This window comes from Misgurnus anguillicaudatus, chromosome 8, assembly GCF_027580225.2.
Source record: "Misgurnus anguillicaudatus chromosome 8, ASM2758022v2, whole genome shotgun sequence".
Lineage (NCBI taxonomy): Eukaryota > Metazoa > Chordata > Actinopteri > Cypriniformes > Cobitidae > Misgurnus > Misgurnus anguillicaudatus.
In genome coordinates this window covers 24,495,310-24,515,895 of record NC_073344.2, presented here as the reverse complement: position 1 = coordinate 24,515,895, position 20,586 = coordinate 24,495,310, and the positions used below count along the sequence as shown (strand labels likewise).

The following is a 20,586-nucleotide window of genomic DNA, read 5'->3' as shown; positions in this document are numbered from 1 at the left end:
ATACAACAAGCAACTTGCACGTATTAAACATCATGTATGCAAAACTACAAAATAAGCGATGCTACTGTTAGCTTAGCAGCATGCAAATTCATCTGGCAAATTTTAATGAATTAGCTCTCAGGCATATTAATTCACTCAGATTAGAGATATTAGTGTTTGTTAATAAACTAATTACTTTGTATAATTTGAATCTTTGAAAGATTAATTTGGATTTAATTTAAAGACAAATCTTTTTAGCGAAGCATCATTGTTCTGTTCATAACTTGCAAGTGTCCACATGAATTTGGACTTTCGGTTTAAAATTTTTACCGCCTGGCAGATGTGAAACAAACAGGCAAAAAATCCCACAGATTTAAACTGAAAGTAGGACCTGAGCCAGAGAGCAGATTATCATACTGTACATAACATGGGCATGAATCTGCATGGAAAACATCTCTCACGCTATCTTTAGAAATGTAAAGATGTAATTATGATATTCATACATGAATGTCGATTTTCAGACTGTAATTCAAATTCTGATGGTCTGCATGACACATTAATAACTGTCTGTTTGTCTTCACATGTTTTTAATTAAGTTAGCTTGAGCACCATTTTCAGAGTTGGGTTGCAGCCAAAGTAAACAAACATCTTCTGCATGCAGCTCCTCAAAGAGACATGGCTATCATTTATTGACCTTTCGTGAGGACCGTACATTACGGGACCGTCCGAAGAGCTCGATGACGTAGGCTTGTATCTATTTGCAGGTGGGTCTCACCTTTCAGGTGCAGGAGGAAATGTCGTAAATTGCTACGGGAGCTACTGTGCCTGAGTTTACATCTGCGCGCGGCGGACGATCCCGAGGACGCGCAGGCGGTTATAGGTAACTGTGGGCCATTGCCAAGTGACACATCTGGTTCAACAGGTTTTAAGGGAGATGCTTGCACTTGCGCGGCTGTCAGTTAAGTTGCATGAGTCAGTCACTCAACGCACACCTGCGATTTAATCTCGAATGCTATTTTCAGGGCCGTGGGATGTGTGTGTTGTGAGAACGGGTTAGAGGAGAGTCGATGGTTTTGATAAGGAGACGAGATAGCCGTGCATCTGTAAACCGGTGAGGAGATATCAGCCAGCTGAGTCTGTTGGGAAACACATGCTTACTTTACCAGCAACTATTGGTTTTGCAAGCGACCACATGTTGCATTAATAATGAAGCGTGATGCTAACGTTGGGCCTGTATTCTCTCACAGCCAAATGTTTATCTTTAACTCAACAGTGCTGTCACTTCATTCAAAACCACATTGATAATTTCGCAGTGAAACATTTAAATATGAAAAGCGCCATGCGGAAACTGACGCATCTTTACGGTCATGCTGTCACGCTAATTTGAGACGAGCATTGTATTGGAAAGAGGGGAACGAACAGCCTGTGTAAAACAACTAACAAAAAACAAAGATTGTAATCCAGGTACGACGGCTGTTTGCTTGATCGTTCAAGAAACGTTAGGGGATCAAAACCTTCATTCTCCGTTTGGTTGTTGTTTACTTGAATGATTGTCGTCAAGGGAGGGCCTACTTTTTTAACACATCTTATATTTAGCATAATGACGAACATTTGTAAGCATGAGAATTTCTGCCATTTATTTCTGAAAGGGATCTTTGTACACATGAATTGGCACTGCAGTGTTCAACATGAGCACGCGTGCAGTGAAGTGAACAACTCACAAATGGGGACTCTTGGCAATGAAAATAAAGACTGTTGTGTTTTATTCTGCATGTCATCTACAGCTTTTAACCAACATTACACATATCTATAAAGAATATCATTCCCGTAGCCTAACCACTATATGATAAAAAAACAAACCCCTTTATAAAAGCTTAACACGCCTTTTTTTAAAAGTTAAACCAAACACCAGAATTGTACCAATATTTACAATTATCCCATTAAATTACAACATAAATTAGAAAATATTTACATTAGGAGAAAGAGACATTTAAGGGACATTTAACTTCTAGTCGGACTTAGAGGCATGAAAAAGACAAAACACGCAAACAAGGTCAAACTCTCGTACACATGCACACGCACACCCAACAGCGTGATATCCGATGCGCTCACGTTGCTCGTAAATGTCTCAAATTGAAGGATTAACGTATGTGAAGATTTTAGGGCAAACTCAAAGGATCCTCCAGTAAACGGCAAAAATCCCAGATGCTTTGTTGATCGGTGGAAGTGGGTTTGTTTATCGCAGACACCCATGCACACAGAGCTATCATTCACGCCAACAACACTCTCACAGACAGAAACTATAACACTGCATCCAATGAAGTCAAGCTTAGAACAAGTTATAATGTCTCAAACGTAATCACATCCTTGGTAAGTCCGATAGGAGGTGCAGCACCACGGAAAAAATCAGACTTCCTCCTCCCAGACTTGTAGGAAAACACGGTTAAAATCCACATAAACTCTTGAAATGGTGTCTTTGGGAAACTCAACAGCTTCCTCTTTGCGGTTCCCCTCTGAGAAAACAACTTCCTGATGCTCATCAGAAACATTGCTCATGCTGCGGCCCGCAGGGATCGCTCGAGAAGGAACTTCGGCGTACGCCTCTCACGGAGGCTGAATATTGAAATGTGTTTACATCTTTGCGGAGAAGAAAGTGCTGGAAGACGCGAAAGAGGGCACTGAGTTTAAGCTTAACCTCGACGTTCGACAAACGAAGCGAAACGGAATCAACATCTACAATAACGACGAGTCAATTCTGGTAAATACGTAAATCCGCAATAAAAACGGTTATTGCTTTCAAACGGTCCCGTCCGGTTCCAAGTCTTACTTTCTATGTTTGTCCATCTTGTCTACTTTGTTGGTGCCGTCGGAGGAGGCCTGCGAGGGGTCTCCGCTTGAACTCACGTACATTTTGTCCACCTGCTTGAGCGCCTCGTTGAGGTAGTTCTGCAGCGAGGTCATGGCCGCGCAGATGGCCGGGGAGCCGAAGCCGTGGGTGATGAGGCTGAAGTGAGTCAGGCAGCTCTGGATCCCGGGTTCAAGAATGGGAGCCGGCCGGGAGTTTCCCAGTGGGGAACGGTCCTGAGTCAGCAAATCCGTGAACTCCTTACAGATTTGCCTGAGAGATTAAGTGAGCGAGTATTAGAATACAGCATTTTTTTTCTCACAGGAGGCATCATACAACTAGAGGACTTGTTGCTAGACGAAATAAGCTTCTGGTTTTGTGATTTGGGACAACGGATGGTTACTTACTTGGCCGCTAACAGCATGGTTTTGCGAGAGTTGATCTCATTTCGTTCCAAGTGCGGTCGACCGAGGTATTCGGCGATGGCCTTCGCGGGAAACTCTGTCTCGCAGACGTACCCAAAGTCTCTGGCCAGGTGCACTGCCTCACCTGCAGACAGAATCAGATGTGAATCACATGACTCACGAAGCACATGACTAAGCAACCGAGATGACTCAAAACAGTATCATACAAAAGTCTAGATGTTAAGAGGGTCACAGAGATAATTTGGATAAATAGATTCTCTTTTGCGGTCACACTGCACGTCTTTAATGAGACTCCGTAGCCGAGAGCGTCTAATGGCCCGACAGACTCTTATTGATAGACTACCACATTATTCACAGTTGTCTTTTTTAAGGTCAGTCTCTCCTCTTGGCTAGCGAACATGTGATAACAAGCCCCGATTCAGCTTTGAAGGTCTGTAAATAACACAGCCTTCCAGCCATGTTCCTGTTAGTGTGACATTAAGAGAAAGCTGAAAATATTCAACATGGCTTCTGGTGCTATTTCACTCGTGATCTTTGGGTTAATGACTCTGTGACTCATCCTTTACTGTACTTATGTTAAAGGTAAATCTGGAGATAAAATGTAAAGCATGCTTTCGCTGTCTGCGCTCTCTTTAAATCTCTTTTAAGACTCTTTAAGTACACTACATGGCCAAAACTATGTGTACAACCCCCCTTCTCTTTAACTGGTTTGTCTAGGTTGACTAATTCCAGTAAAGACAAATCTTAATGCTACAGCATACAATGAGAATCAAGAGTATTGTGCGATTTCAACTTTGTGGTGAACAGTTTAGGGAAGGCTGTTTGCTTCTGACAATCCCTCTGTGCACAAGACAAAGTGAATATTATTCAATGACTAACGGAAAGCTAACATGTAACAGATTAGAGCGAAACACCAATCCTATTGAATAATCAATCCAAAACACATTTTTTATCAGTTAGCACAGTGATTTAATGCAAAGAGAATTGTGGGATTGGTTTGCAGTGGAAATTGAACCGAGTCGCTGTGTTTATTAAAATTAAGTCAAGTTGTCGTTAAGATTTTTGAGTCTTACCTTCCACCAGAGCTGTTAGTAAGGTGACATTAGCAGCCTTTCTACGACCGGCCGGCAGGTTTAGTCCAATTTTATCTAGTTTCTCCCTCAGGGATCGGCCGCCATTCTTCGACTTTGCCCTGTACAACAACATTAACAACACGTTATAAGCCAACCGAATGCATGAACTGCACTAATTATTTTTCGCTAAGCCCCACCTAAAAAAATTACAGGGTTTCGATCTCTGAAGTTTTTAATCTCGCTATTGTAATATGTAATAATTTCTTTAAAAAAGATTTTAAAAAAGATGAAAATTGTGCAATAACGCAAAGTTCTGCAAAGCTTCAGTTTATTGTAAGTACAATCAAATAAACATGACGGTATTTTTGAAGTATTTAAAATGATTTAGGTTTACTTTTGGATTTTTACAGTATTTATGCATCACTGTTGTGCCTGCATCACTGCCTTCATAGACCACCCAAAAAGTACAATAAAATAAAAAACAGTATTTTTAATGAAATATATAACATATAATATCTTATAGTAAAACACCCCGGAAAATAATGTAATTAAAAATAGAAAATACCCTATGGTGATGCCTTATTTAATTTATTTTCTTCTTTATTTGTCACTTTTATGATCTTTAATGTTTTTGTGAGGTTCCTCCAGGTGGTCCAGATAATTTGTGAATATAATAAGAACGTTTTTCTTTTTTTTTTAATTTCTTTTTATTTTGGGTGAAATGTGACCTGGACATGCAACCATAACCGAGGGGGCGGAGCTTAGCGAAGGGTCTGCCATAGCAGGTAAAACATGTGGATTTTATTGTTTTTATTTGTGTACAGAGGTCTTGAATAAACATGAATAAACAAGCACACGAAACAGAACAATATCAAAGCTCAAGTGTTTGAAATACAGCTAAACAAACATGCTTATATATGCAGACGAAATCCTAACTTGTCTTTTTGGCCTTCGTCACATGCATGACTTGAGTTGTGTTCTGACATCACCCTTTACTTGTGGAGTAAAAATTGCTAGCAGAAGGCACAAATAAATGCACCCCCCACCCTTCGACACCCCCCTATCCCCCCTCAACGCTTGTGGTAGATGACCTACTTAACTAATATCTGTGTTTGCGTCAGACACATGGAAAATTCTAAATATTCCCAGTAAAAGGGGGACGGAGATGACATCACCAAGTCCCATCTTTACACTATAATGTGCAATATAAGGTCATGAATCTGCTGGATTACACACACACATCATCTAATTCGCTTTCATGATGCATGCTGCAAATGCATTTTAAGAAAACATGTCCAGGTCACATATCATGCAAAATAAATAAAAAATAATAAATAATCCAGAGGTTTTTATTATCCACAAATTATATTCAGTAATTTATTATGCATTACTCATAAAAGTAATAAATAAATAAATAAAGCATAATCCATAAAGTATTTTCTATTTTTAAACACATCAATTTCAAAAGTGTTTTACTATAAGATATTATCTGTATTACATTAAAAATATGAATAATGTTTATTTTATTGTACTTTTTTCATGATCTAATGCAAACACAATAATAATGCATAAATACTGTAAAAATCTAAAAGTAAATCTTCATTTTTTGCTTTTTTATTACAGTATTAACAATAAAACTTTAGGATATAGCGTCAAACATGTAAAACTGTTTTTTGCCTACACTGTAAAAAAATTCTGTAGAAATTACTGTATTACTGGTAGCTGGTTGCCAGTAACTTACTGTAGATTTTACATTTATGTTATTTACTGGAAACAGTTTGTTCAAAGTTAAATGAACATGAAACATTTTTCGTCATTATCTTTTACAGTAAGTTACTGGCAACCAGCTGCATAATTACAGCATAATTAAAGCAAGTCTCTGTTTCAAATATACAAGTAATATATTTCTTTCTTTTGACCTTAGGGAGAAATCTGAAGCGGATACGGTATGTTCTTGACAGGTTGTCAATAAAGACTAATATTTTTATTTGCTCGAGCCTTTGCTCCTCACCTTTTTATTTTCACTGTATGTACAGTATACTACCATATTTCTGATTTGCCAAGTGTGCACGTTTGTGTGTGAGCTTGCTCACCTGCGCAATACTCCTCCAAGTAGAGAAGCGTTGAGACACTCGGGTGGAGATAAACGTCTCTGAACTTCTGCTACGGTCACTTTGTACTTAGAGGTGGAGCTGAGAAGAGAGAGACGACCAGGAACGGAGCAGAAGACCTCGGCGGGATTGGACACCATTCCCAGCAGAGGCTCCTTCTGAAAGGGCATTCCGAACCCACTTCCCTTCGGCAGGGACACTAAAACAGAAATTAAGATACATTTTAACAAACATAAAGTTTACTTAACAACAGAAAAAACACTGTTAGATCCAATAGAAACATCAAATATGTATGTTTAAGTATTTAAGAGTGTGTTTACTAAAAGATTGAATATTATCCGTCTCTTTACAAACTGAAGGCTGACATGGCATAAATGGAAATGCTTCACAAATAAATTATGGGATAAATGTGAGCCAAGCATCTGACATAAATTTTGATCTAAACCAGAACGGCCAGCACACCATGCATGCTATAATCATGTCTACTAAAATATTGACAGAGACATTCATTCACAAAGACGTTCTGGTGACTCGAAAGAAAATCTTAATTACTGACTGACTAAAATGCTTGCCAGAAACTGTCAATCTGTTCCTCGGAGAAACCCACGCTACAGATAGCAAACAAACAAACCTAATTATACTGCGAAAGACCACCAAGCAATCACAAAAATACATAATGTAAAATACGTAGTCCATGGAAAACTACACATTTGCATTCATTTCATATTTAATGCGTGCGTGCATGTACACAGAAGCACCTCTCCTTTGCATTATGTTGTATTTATTTTCTGCTAGTTTGCTCTGCAGAAATGCCCCATCTTAAAAGTTACAAGAGCAGAACTAGTAGTGATAAAAGTACGCTTTGCATGCTTTTGGTATAAAGTAGTGGTGTGTCACGGGTTTGTTCAAACTGTGACAGAGACAACGCTGAATGCAAATAATACCATGCAACAACCCTTATAATCATACACAGTTAGGATAATGAAATAAATTTTAAATACAAGCAAATGCAACCCATATCTTATTTTGTTTAAAAGCAATGCATCTAAATAATGACTCATCACAGGTTGCGTGACAAGCCTACATCCTAATTGACCATGAACAAAACTATGCAAGGTAAAAAAAGGTTTGTTTTACCAAACATTGTAATGATACTGTTGCAAATGCAATGACATTTTTGTCACTTTTAAATATTGTGTTGGGTCCCCAATTGATGTCCAAAGTAAAACCTGGACCCTGAAGCCGAAGCAGTTGAGAAGATCTGATATAAAGCATTCACTTCAACTATAGTGCCATCACAAAACCAACAGACTTACAAACTGTCTCTCCATTTTGCTTATTCAAGACGCTTCATGTCACAGCATATGACTAAAGCAGACACACCCTGACTACAGTTCATTCTTGTTTCCCTTCGTTTGTGTGTGTGTGTGTGTGTGTCTGTCCAACTCTAAACTGACAGTGTTCACTGCTGTTTCAAAAGAACGGAGCTCTCTGAGCAAACACGCCGTTTAAAGATTGCCCAACATCCACGACTCCAGCTACAACATCGACAATTCCTGCCTTGGCTTTCCATTCATGCTGAAAGAGCGACAGAATGCGCAGCGGATCACAGCCAGATTAGCAAAACGGACCACATGACCTAAAGGATTAGAGATATATGTATGAACCATGAACCTCAGCCCCGCCCACCACGAACCGTCGTCTCAAAGAATCCACATAAACTTCTCTTTGTACACATCTAACATGACTGTAGCAACATTAAAACACTAATTCATAACTATCACATAAAACTACATATAGAAATAGACCACATGCACACTGGCAGGACAATACTTCAAAATGTACAGCATGGTCACCACTGCATTTCAAATGAACCATACTTTAATTAAAAAAAACAAATGTGAGAGTGAAAAATATTAATCACAACAGACACCAATGTATAGATAAATATAGGCCAAATAAATTCCTACTATAGCCTAATGAAACTTTAGAGACAAATAGGGATGTGTGTTTATAACATCTCTAAACATTTTAATAATAGGAACTCTGAACTGAGATTAACAAATCTAAATGTCATGTTTATTCTTTGTTTTGGACTCTAAAATACCTTAATTGGTTTGTTCAGATTTGGTGAATTTCTAAAAGATCTTTTGTTGTGGTTACTCGACTGAATGATAAACGCCTTTGTGAATGCATGCTTCAGTGATATCAAGTGGATTTCGATTAATCACAGTCACATTTAAAGTGATTTAGATCAGTTTTGACACTTCTATTATATTCACACATAGAGCATTCGAGTCTTCAAGACCCCGAACAAACACATTAACAATGTGAATTTCCATTAAACAATACACAGCATTTTTGTCAAATCAACATATAGTTTTATGTTACTTTAACTTTAAAAATTAGGTTAAACAATTTCAACTTGATTTTATGCGTTATGTCAACTTTTTACAAGCAAAAACTTAAAATAGTAGGTTGAAGGGACTTGCAAAACCAAGTTTTTTTAAAGTGTGGGAGTGACATGATATGCAATTTCAATAATCAATATTCATGTCTTTCATAACAAATACATTTTTTACTAAAATTAACAAATACTTTGTAATAATTTGACCATGTCATCAATCAAGCATTTGTAAAAGTAGCGAAAAGTAGTAGTTATTTGATCAATTTCAAACACATATCCAACTAACCTTTCTTGATGACTGTATGATCAGGAATGGCAACATTATGATCACCTTCGTGCTGTAAGGAAATAAATGGATTAGCATATGCATTGAACTGTAAATAAATAATGATTTCATAGGTATGCGCTCACCTGCACCTCATCTAACCCGTGGCCTAACTCGTGCAACCCAATGTTATCTGCTATAGACTCGATCCCGTGATGTGAGAGCAGCTCCGGTCTCCTGAAACCATCGCGCCGCATCCCGGACGAGCCGCCCTCGAGGCCCAGTATTGGACTGCCAAGTCCGCTGCGTCCGTGGGTTCCGAGGACCTCTTGACCTTGTCGCCCGGGCCATGACTGCTGCTGGTTAGATGCTGATTGGTGTATCGAGTTGATATTAAACGGGTCACCCAGGTGGGAGTAAGGGTCGCTGGACTGGGCGTAAGGCAGGGGCTGGTAAGGGGGAGGGAAGTACGGTGGTTGGAAGTCCGAGCTGGCCGTGTGCGACAGGGATGGAGGCGGGCTGTAGAGGTGCTGGCTCACCGCAGGGATGTGAGGTAACCGGGAGTTCCCGTTGCTGCTAACATCATGTCTTTCTTGCTAAAACACAGAGAAAACACGTCATGTTAACATAACTCAAAATAAACACTTTTTATTGAGTAGCCTACTAAAGGTTATTTGATTGGTTTGAGGAGCGCGCATGAAGCGATGTGAATAATTCGTGAATTAATTTATTTTAGCCAATTACCAAATGCTTAAATGTCAGTTTTGCCAAATGTAAATGTATAAATAGTCCTTCATCAGAAAAGCATAGTTTTGTGTGATCCAAAACTGCTAAATAATAAAGTCTTGCATTTATTTGATTCGCTTTTACTGTCAAGTTTTAAGTTAACTTTGCACGATTGCAAAGAATGCAAATAATTTGGTTATGGCATTTCACACAAATTCCTGATAATAAAATTCCTAAAATATCAAAAGTCTGGCATGCAAATGAAAATACACACGTGGACAAAGATAATATTACATACAGGCCTTAATAAACAATACACTTAATAATACACCACAATAAACAGCGTGAAAAAAATAATTCACAAGAAATGCTGCTCTTTCAAATAAAGCTGCACAATTTCTAAAGCAATGCTATTTTTTATGCTGTTCAGGTAAGTGACATCAATGTCGGGGTGTCTGCTATTGTCTGACTGAAAGTCTGAAAGTAGGCCCATTGTCAGTAAAAACAAAAAATGAATGTCAATGACGGCCCATTTATATACAGTTAAACAGAGGCCACGTGAATCAGACACATTGAAAACGATTAGCCTATGTGAAATTATATAAAATAATATTGTGCCTTAATAAAGATGAAGTAGTTTTAGGAATAATTTTGCACAGCTTTATTTAACACAATAAACGTCCATTTAATATCGAATTTTAACATTTTTACTAATTTCATATGATGAACATTATTAATGTGGCTGTAATTTTATATAGGCTATGTATACATTTTAAAGTAGCTTAGCAAATTATTTGTACAATTATTATTGAAAGAAAATGTTTTTTGGTTATCATTAATTGTTTTGCTCAGTTGTAGGCATATGTCATTCCCATTGAAAATCTTAAACTATTAAATCGCTAAAATTAAAGCGCGGCGCATTTTCTCTTGAGTAAAAAGTTTCGTGCATCCCATGCGCTTCGCTCCAAAACTCCATGTGTGTGCTCTTTAAACAGCAAAAACGTTTGAAAATTAATTCCTGATGTGTTTTATATAATAAAAAGACTACACGTGCGTGTTTAATTCTCCAGTAAAGCAAGCGAAAATTCCAACGGAGATTTCTGGTAGTCGAAAGCGCATTTTCTTTTCGTTTCTCTCACTTACCTCGCACTCATCCTCATACTTTACGTTATCTGCTAATTTCCACAACATTGTGCCTTTCACACGTGTGAATCGTGAATGTGTGGATCTGCTGAGATGTTTGCCTGTAGTTTAGGATTTAATCCAGAGAGCGCGACGCGTGTTGAGCAGAAGTGAAGCATCAACTCTGTTGTGAAGCAGCGGGACAGATGAAGAGAATCTACAACAGTGCCAATACTCGACTCCCTCTGACGGACAAAAGTGTTGCTCTGTCCCTACTCGCCAATACTCTCTGCAGGTCTCACTACTATATTTGCATGAGCCACAGATGGGCGTGGACCTATTGTGATGGCTACGTCAGAGTCAAGCGGTACCCGCTGCTGATTGGCCAATGTCAGATAGCCGGACCAATCGCAGAGCTGTCCGTCTGTTAAGAGGGTAAACTGTTTTTGAACGAATTTTGTTTTGACATCGATTAAAAACAAACATGTAAAACACATTTCGATTATAATTATATTAAATTTATTTTTAATATTATTTTATGTTAAATATTTTGGGGGTTTTACTTAAAGTAATCTCTCTAAAAATATTGTTTCAGCCCATAGTTGGGTCAAATATGGAACTTTTCTAGGTTAATTAAACCCAGCGGGTTTGTCCATATTTTATCCGCCTATCGGGTAAAACAACCCACAATTTATAGAATGATAGCAATGTTATTAATTTAATAATTGAGATTTACCATGTTTTCCTCAATTGGATTTTTTTGCTTCCACTGAAGTATATGAATTATTATTTTTACATCGTACTGGATAACATCAGATTTGGGGATTCCTGCTTAATTAAGTGTAATTTATAAATTTAGATGTAATATTTATAACACTGTGTGTAAAATAATAATAATAATAATAATAATAATAATAATAATAATAATAGCCTTATAATAATAATAATAACAATCATCATATTGGATTTCATTAAATATAGCCCTATAATACCTTAACATTTTTTTTATCTGAATACCATCAAATACCCAATGATAAAATTTTCCTAAAATCCCATGACTCTGTCAAATATAGACATTTTCTGGTTTAATTTAAACCCACAGCTGGGTTTGTCCATACTTGGGTTGAAACAACGCAGCATTTAATAGTGTAAATACTACACAACAAACAAATTAAAAAACAACAAACGAATTAAAAACAGAAAAGAAAAACAATGAAAGACAGAAATAAAGACTGATACGTAATAAGCGGTAATCCTATAGGTAAAACTCACCTGCCTGTTAATCCCATTAATACTAGTGAATTAAATTGAATCCTGCGGCCATAGCGCTCGTGGCTATTTTCACGCTTGACTCGAGCTCATGAAAGGGATGTCGCCCTTTATTATATTTATTGTATCCTAACGGTATGCAGGTAAAGCCTATCGGGAGATTAAACGCCTGTTTTCCAGTTAAACCGCATAAGCGGATGGGTTTCTTTTCTGTTTTTGGCGATGCTATTTTCGTTCGGTGCAAATACAGCAACCCTGAGGGACATTTTGGGTGGAGAAATATCTACTTATGTAACCCGGTGCAATCGTGCGTAAAACATCCACTGATGACATAAAGAGATTTGAGTGAATTTTTACAATTATTTACTCTGCAAAAAACACAAATTTTAAAAATACGGATCTGTAATAATTGATAGATATTTTTGATTTGGAAAAAAATTGAATTATCCATTGCAATGCAATTTAACCACTGTTTCGATAATTTCTCGATCAATCATTATAATCAGCATTTATTTTTGAGTAACTTATTCTCCTTAACTGTTATAATTATTAAAAAATATTTTTATTTATTTATATAATTAAAACAATTATTAAAATTATGCGCAAAGTTAAACTTTAGTAATTGAATAGGATAATTTCTGTTAAATAATTTTCTGCAAAATATTAATAATTTCACCAATACAAATCTAAAATGTCAGAGTTTTTTTTCTCTAGGCCTTTACACGAGCGCATTTGAAACTTTAAACACTTTTGTAAAAAGCGCTGGGCAAATTCATCCATTTGAATGCATACATATGTGACACTGCCTATGAAAACCCAGCTCAAGTCATTTAATACTGTTTTCTACATAAAATCATCTTATATAAAGAACAGTCTGCTTAAATATAATTTTAATATATTGACTGAGTAAGATTTGAAATCAATGATTGAAGTCAAACTTTGATGCTCCAAATCTCATCATAAAGATTGTTAGACTTAAACCTGAATTTTACAGACAGCCTTGCGTATAAACATATAAAATACAGCCTATTATGTCGGTAGGTATGAAAATGTTTTCGATTACCGTGGCTGAATATCGCCCAAGTATTGTAATGTGCTGTAACGTAGATTTTCCTAATTTGTAATAAACCATTGGATAAAACATTGTCTGCTATGTACTGTAAAGTTTCTTAGAATTTGTATGTAATAATTACATGTAAATGTTTACACATGCATCCGTGGCATTCAGTAATTATACCACGAAGAAAGCAAACAGGTGGTTAACTAGTTAAAAGTTTTTCCACACCCAGCGATACAGGAAATACGCAGTTATTATGCGATTATTATTAGGCTATTATTATTATTATTACCACCATATATTTATTTTCTTTAGGCTACACGTTCTAGAAAAAAACTACTGATGGTCCATGAGGTTTAATTTAATAGATTTGTTGTCCAGTTGCATCGAGATCAGACTCACCCAAAGGGTTCAACGATTAAGATTTAAACACGGAATAAAGCTAATCGATGAAAATCTACAGAGAAGGTCTTTGTACAGATGTGTACAAGGTGTGTTTGTGAATGTGATGCAGTAAGTGTTAGATTTAATCATTTCAATATAATCAGTTAGTCGAAATCAATTTCTCTGCATTAACCAATAAAGATTAAAATAAAGTTAAAAAACCTACCCGCCAATCTAGCCTATCCAGCAACGACATCTGCTTTGGTAGCTGTTGACTCCCCACCGTGAAGCAGTGAATGCTCACATCACAAGCACTTTGAATAGCTGGATACACCTGGACGAGGACGCCTGGCAGTGCGCATGCGCGGAATGGTGTAACACCTGAGGGGGGTTTGCAAGCATTCCTATCGATCAAAATGATTAGACAAAGGTCAAAATTCAAGACAAGACGATATACAGGTTTCCATGTGGACCAATGGAATTCGCAGCTTTTCGTGTGATAATCAATAGATACAATTTAAACTAGTACAAAAATATTACTTCAAATATTACAGTCCCTGCAACATTTTCCAGGACTTTTGACCGTGGGAACCCTGAACCTAAATGTAAATTAATGTAAATGTTTAAATGTTTAATTAATGTAAAGGCAGGAACAAAACAAAAATATCAAAAGGACATTTTGAAATAGTTTTGCATTTCACAACTTATCTTGGAACTAGGAAAAAATGCATTTTTACCAAAAATCCTATAAACATTTTGGTAAAAAAGTATAATAACCATCTAAAACAATGACATTTTATAATCCACAGAATACATTTCTGTGGATTACACAAAACCCCAAATGATGAGAAATTAAAGAAGTTTCAACAGTATTGCAAACATATTTTACGTTAGCTTCTCAAGCATTGATGAAACAATCACACCAATAAAGATACTTAGCTGAAGATGTTTATTTCTCAAACTGTCAATGCTACACCATTCATAACATTGGAAGAAAGGCAAAAAGTAAAGAAATAACTACAAAAGTTTGAGTCGTGTTTCAGTGGTGAACTGTGGAGCTCTACTGCCACCATGTGGTCAAAGATATGAAGGAAGCATTTATTCTACAAGTACACAGAAATAGTTACAGATCAGGTGTGGCCATAAACTGCAAGACTATGTCTAAACCTGAAATAAAGCATCAACAGATGTTTAAAAACAAGACACTGCAAGCACTTTACCATGAGAGTACAATATAGTTATTTAAAATAATGACAAAAACATTTACCTTACCCAGTTTTGTAACAACTATTAAACCAGATTAGCAAGCATATAATTGATTAAACTATCAATTATATGCCATCCAGATGTGCAAAAAAAAAATTAAGCTGAAAATGCAATGCAAAAAAGAAACAAGTTCTAAAATAAAATGAAGCAACACTGCCTCTATCAATTATGTTGCATTCACAGCATGACCACTAGAGAGCGCTGTCACTGTTATATAAAGTGAGCTCTTCTCTGAAGGGTGTACTTAAAAGTGGTATGGAGTGTGGGTGACCCAGTTAGATATCTGGTCTTTGGTACGTTTGGCAGAGCTGTGAGAAGTGAAGAGGGATTTGTAGGTCTCAGATTTATCCTTCATGTCCTGAATTGACCTCTTGCTACCCGTGGCAGGTCCAGTCAGGGTCTTTACTGCCTTTGAACTTTCACCCGAGGTCGAGGGCCCTGCTGATGAGCAGAAAAATATTCTGGATTATTCACTAGCGAAGTGTGCATCTGTTGGGTTAACAAATTAAAGGACACTGCTTAAAAATTATGCCTAGTTTTTAAGAATTCATTTTTAAGAGTCATTTGTTACCCTTCTGATAAATTGGAAAAGCACAAGTCTGCACGGCCCTTATACTGAATAAAAAAGGCCATAGACAGAAAGTCATATTGTTACATTTTAACGTATTGATGATAACACTACTTACAATAAATCATATATGAGACCCTGAACCTCAATACCAGTCATAAGTAGCACAGGTATATTTGTAGCAATGGCCAACAATTCATTGCATGTGTAAAAATAAAAAAATAGTAATAATTTTTACGCCAAAATTGATTAGGATATTAACCCTCAAATGCTGCTTGTTTTCTGTTTACACTTCTGGCCCCTGGGGTCTATATGACTCCAAAATTGAAAGCATAATTGTAAGAAAAATATACATTTTCAATAAAACAAATATTATTTTTTTGTTTACTTCTCATCTATACAATAAAGCTGTGTTTTGAGAGATTTGAAGTACTTTTGTACCTGATTACCACTAAATTCCTCAACTACACCATTGGCTTGCCTGAAAAATATAATTTTTAATGAAAATTCAAATAAATTATGATTTAAATTTGATTTAAATTTTTTTTAGATATTGATATAGGTGTTGAATTCAGCCATCGGTTTTTAGAAAAAAATCTAAAAGAATGACTGTTTAGGAATTCAATCATTTCCACCAGCAGATGCCCATAGAGACCCATTCATTTTACTGGATATGGACAACTGCTCAAATCATTACTTTAGTGATACATTTTGTGAATTTATGTTTATATATACACATTACAAAGGACATTAAAATTAAAAATTATTTAAAACAGCAATTTTTCATAGTTTTTGATGCATTTTGAAGTCTGTTTTTACAAAATGCCACAGAAATTTGACTGAGTGTAAGTGTGTGTCTTTGTGTGTGCACTGTGCATGTGTGTGTATGTGTTGGTGTGTGCGTTTGTATGTGTGTGTGCGCGTGCGTTTGTGTGTTTGTGTGTGTGTTTGATAGAGAGAGAGAGAGAGAGAGAGAGTCTACATGGGCGTGCATTAGGTCAGTGGTTCTCAAACTTTTTCAGCGTACGGCCCCCTTTGTGTACGGTGCATTCCTTCGCGGCCCCCCAAAGAAAATTTATGACAAAAACAGTTCTAAAACATCACATTTTAATTAAACAAAACATTAAATTATACAAAGTAGTGCTGCCTTATTTATTTATTTTTAGGTTTAATTTGACAGAATTCATGATAAATTAGTGTATTTTATAAAAATGTCATAAAACTGGGGCCCGCCTGACACCATCTCGCGGCCCCCCTGGGGGCCCCGGACCCCAGTTTGAGAACCACTGCATTAGGTCACACCCCTTTATATCTTTTTTCTGCATTTGTGGCGGATTTTATTTGCCAAATTCTATAAAAATGCTCTCTATGGCAGTCATGCGTGTGTGTGTGTCTGTTTGTATGCGTTTGTGTGTGCATGTGTGCGTATGTGTGTGTGTGCGTTTGTGTGCATGTGTGTGTATGTGTTTGTGTGTGTGTTTGTGTGTGTGTGTGCGTTTGTGTGCGTTTGTGTGCGCTTGTGTGTGTGTGTGTGTGTGTGTGTGTGTGTGAGAGAGATAGAGAGAGATAGAGAGAGAGAGAGAGAGAGAGAGAGAGAGTGTGAGTGTACATGTGCGTGAATTAGGTCACACCCCTTTCTATCTTTTTTCTGCATTTGTGGCAGATTTTATTTGCCAAAATCTATAAAAATGCTCTCTATGGCAGTCATGCGCGTGCGTGTGTGTGTTTGTGAGTGTACATGTGCGTGCATTAGATCACACCCCTTTATATCTTATTTTCTGCATTTGTGACTGATTTTATTTGCAAAATTCCATACAAATGTTCTCTGTGGCAGTCATGCCTGTGTGTGTTTGTGTTTATTTAGGAAAAGTCACAAAGTTTTATATCTCTGAGATGAAGGGAACCTTTTTTTTTAACTTATTAAATGTCGTTTGGTGTCATAGACCCCAAGGACCGATTAAGGGGTTAAAGGGGCCACAGAGAGAAAGTCATGTTGTTACATATTATATTTTAACGCATTGATGATAATGCTCATTTTATAATACTACAGACAATAAATCATATACGAGATGCTAAACAAAACCAGTCATAAGTAGCACAGGTATATTTGTAGCAATGGCCAACAATACATTGCATGGGTAAAAAAAATCTATTTTTATGCCAAAATTCATTAGGATATTCAGTAAAGTTCAATTTCATCAAATTTATTCATCATTAGTAATGCGTGTTGCTATTGACTTTATTTGGACAATTTTAAAAGGTGATTTTCTCAATATTTCAGTGTTTTTCAGTGTGTCAGATTCCAGATATTCAAATAGTTGTATCTCGGCTAAATATTGTCCTATCCTAACAAACCATACATCAATGAAAAGCTGATTTATTATAGCTTTTAGATGATTTAGAAATCTAAATTTAAAGGTGCAGTGTGTAAATTCTAGCGGCATCTAGTAATGAGGTTGCGAATTGCAACCAACGTCTCAGTCCACGGCTAACTCCTCGCTTTTGAGAAACAGGGAACAGCTACGGTAGCCGCCACAGGACAAACATGGATGACAGTATTCAAACTTATTAGCAATGCTTAACAAATTATCTTGAAACCTTGACCATTTTGTGCAAAGAAATTATCTTTATTTCTCATGTCTTGAGACATTTGTATACCATGTGGTGCTATTCTGTCACCATTACATGGGAGTGAATTTCCATTTTAAATAACACTCTCAATTGCCACTTATTCTGTGGCCACCTGTGTGATGATTATTTATATTCATAATTTACAAGTGAATTCCTGTTAATTACACTTTATTTATTTATTTTTGCTAACATATTCATCAGGGTGTACTCATTTTTGCATCACCCCATTTGAATTAAATTAGTTATTTTTGTGTCCTAAAGATGATCAGTGACTTTTACTCTTTTGTTAATAAAAATAAATGTTTAACAAAACTATTTTGCAAAAAAGAAAGCAAATTGGTCTCACATTTACCGACAAATGAAGAAAAATCTTATATATATATATATATATATATATATATATATATATGAAGAGTTTGGTTCCAAAACGCAATGAACGCCATTTTTGAAAAAAATGAGTTACTGCCAAAATCAGTATTATATCAGGTTAGTAGTTAAAAGTAAATTCTTAATTTTACGCAAAATCCAATACCCGCCGTGATATTCTGTCATCTTTTCTCCCTTTTTTCCCAAAATGCGACAATGCCACTCCTCCTTTTTTACAGAACGCAATAAATCCATTTCTGATATTACAGCCCACCAGTCACGCAATGTAAACAAACAGTGGCGGCGCGCTGAGTACACGGAGTCCTAGTTTTCCTCGTCTACTTTGTACTTCGTGATCAACAAACAAAACAAAATAATACTTTAATTGCATCGCTAAACCTGTGATGGGAAAGAAACGTAAGCCATCAACATCTAATAATTTCCGCGAGAGGCACTCGGTTGCTTGTTCTCCAGACAGCATCAAGCTTCTCATGCTAAAACATTGACCCCAGAGGATCTTATGAAAACTTTACATTATTTTATTCAAAGTCAACGAAAATCGAGCGGGACCAAAACATTTTACAGCTGATCGCTGTGAAAATGTAAAGAGACGACGTCAAGTATAACTGCAGCAATGTGTTCTTAATATAACAAAGTAAGTGTTTTGGATAATGCTGTTAATGTTTATTTTTCAATCATTGTATACCACTAGTCAACTTAATACATATAAAATGGTAAAGATGAATGCACATTTATACATTGATTTAATAGATTTATAGCATTTTGAAATAAAAAACTGTAATGGATTTATTGCATTTTGTGGAAAAAAGAATTCGTTTTTATAATAAATCTTTGAAAATCAAGTTATGGATTTGAATTTTTTATGTTTTTATAACCTATAGATGCTATGTGAAAGTTTGTAACAGAAAATAGTGGTTTTCATCTTGTCACTTTCTTGGTATAGAAAACAAGTTTTTACCAAAATTTGTCAAAATGAATTTATTGCGTTTTGGAATCAAACTCTTCATATATATATATATATATATATATATATATATATATATATATTTTACATTGTATGCCGCATGTGCATATGCAAAATGTATGCATATTTTCTGTAGGCTTTAGATACACGTTTATGGTTTATGATTTACTGCATTTGCATTATACAACCAGACCACGATGCATGGAGCGCTGTCCATACAGTTTTCCTTTTATGTCTGTTGTTGCAAATAAAGCGAAAGCGATATTCTTACTTCTTATTCATGATTTAATCAAACCGTCAAAAGTCAGTATCTGTGGTTACCCACACAATGACTTTACTTGGGCGGGCCATCCAGGCATAGTATTTTTGGCAACAAATTTTTCCGTGAAGATGACATTTTGTGTTCAAGCACATTGTGTCTCTCTCTTTATCAGTGAACTGGGTGTGATCTCAGTATCGCATTGTATCCTTCCTTATATAAATATATATGCCATTGGTAGAGTAACATATCACACAGAGTCGCCTACATACACTACCTCAATCAAATCTTGTTTTTTTCAAATTGTATTTAGCTTGCGCTATAAAATTGAGTTGAATAGTCATGTTTTTAGACTGTATCAGGTTTACATCTTGAAATGCACATAAATGCAATAAAATAAATTCTCTTCTATGTTGTTCACACATCTAGTCCTACGTGTAAACATGGCTTTGTGAACTGTACTAGCTTTATGTTGACAAAATCTTGAATGCTCTGATAAAACCATCTGCTAAATAAATGTAAATGTATACAATGATATAAGATCAAATTGGGTTATGTTTAAGTTTCAGGAACTGCAAAAACTGAACTGCTAGATAAGATAAAAACGTGAAGTGCTATTGCTAAAAACAGCCAAGCTGTTGACACTTGAGCATGTGTCGCATACACGCTGCATAATAGAGATGAAAGACGGCTATAAGCCATTTACTTTATATAAATCTCTTTAAAATATAAAGCAGACTTCAATGCCACACTTTTTGTTTGAGATACCTGCATCACTGTGGTTTCCATTTGTGCTCGCTGCGTTGGATGCAGGTTTGGTCTCTGGGTTTTTCAGTAAGTTTCCTGAT

The 20,586-nt window shown here is 36.2% G+C and overlaps 2 protein-coding genes across 4 annotated transcripts in view; both read right to left on the bottom strand.

Annotated features, from left to right (window-relative positions):
* Window positions 1-1,717: 1,717 nt before the first annotated feature.
* tfap2c (transcription factor AP-2 gamma (activating enhancer binding protein 2 gamma)) lies at window positions 1,718-14,081 on the bottom strand. 2 transcript variants are annotated; one of them, XM_055213086.2, is made up of 7 exons: window positions 13,890-14,081; window positions 9,252-9,701; window positions 9,127-9,178; window positions 6,416-6,632; window positions 4,323-4,441; window positions 3,232-3,373; window positions 1,718-3,097 (listed from the first exon to the last, which is right to left on the bottom strand). In XM_055213086.2, exons 1-7 carry the CDS (start codon window positions 13,917-13,919, stop codon window positions 2,803-2,805), a joined length of 1,305 nt encoding a protein of 434 aa, XP_055069061.1. In that variant the 5' UTR covers window positions 13,920-14,081; the 3' UTR covers window positions 1,718-2,802. The 2 variants fall into 2 exon arrangements, with proteins under 2 accessions (XP_055069061.1, XP_055069060.1); XM_055213085.2 differs by lacking the exon at window positions 13,890-14,081 and adding an exon at window positions 10,975-11,250.
* A 519-nt stretch (window positions 14,082-14,600) lies between these two features.
* The window catches only part of rtf2 (replication termination factor 2), a 32,733-nt gene continuing 26,747 nt past the window's right edge, over window positions 14,601-20,586 (bottom strand). Inside the window, exons 8-9 of one of the 2 annotated variants that reach the window (XM_073870528.1) lie at window positions 20,507-20,584; window positions 14,601-15,367 (exon numbers count right to left, since the gene is read on the bottom strand). In XM_073870528.1, the coding sequence (XP_073726629.1) occupies window positions 15,174-15,367; window positions 20,507-20,584 (272 nt within the window). In that variant the 3' untranslated portion in view covers window positions 14,601-15,173. Of the gene's footprint in view, window positions 15,371-20,506; window positions 20,585-20,586 lie in introns of both variants that reach the window. The other variant, XM_073870527.1, reaches the window with a different exon arrangement.

Coding starts and splice junctions, on each gene's coding strand:
- tfap2c (XM_055213085.2), bottom strand. CDS start 11,022: ATGTTGTGGAAATTAGCAGATAACGTAAAGTATGAGGATGAGTGCGAG. Junction 9,179..9,251: donor ACGGGTTAGATGAGGTGCAG/GTGAGCGCATAC, acceptor ATTTCCTTACAG/CACGAAGGTGATCATAATGT. Junction 3,374..4,322: donor ACTAACAGCTCTGGTGGAAG/GTAAGACTCAAA, acceptor TTCTGTCTGCAG/GTGAGGCAGTGCACCTGGCC.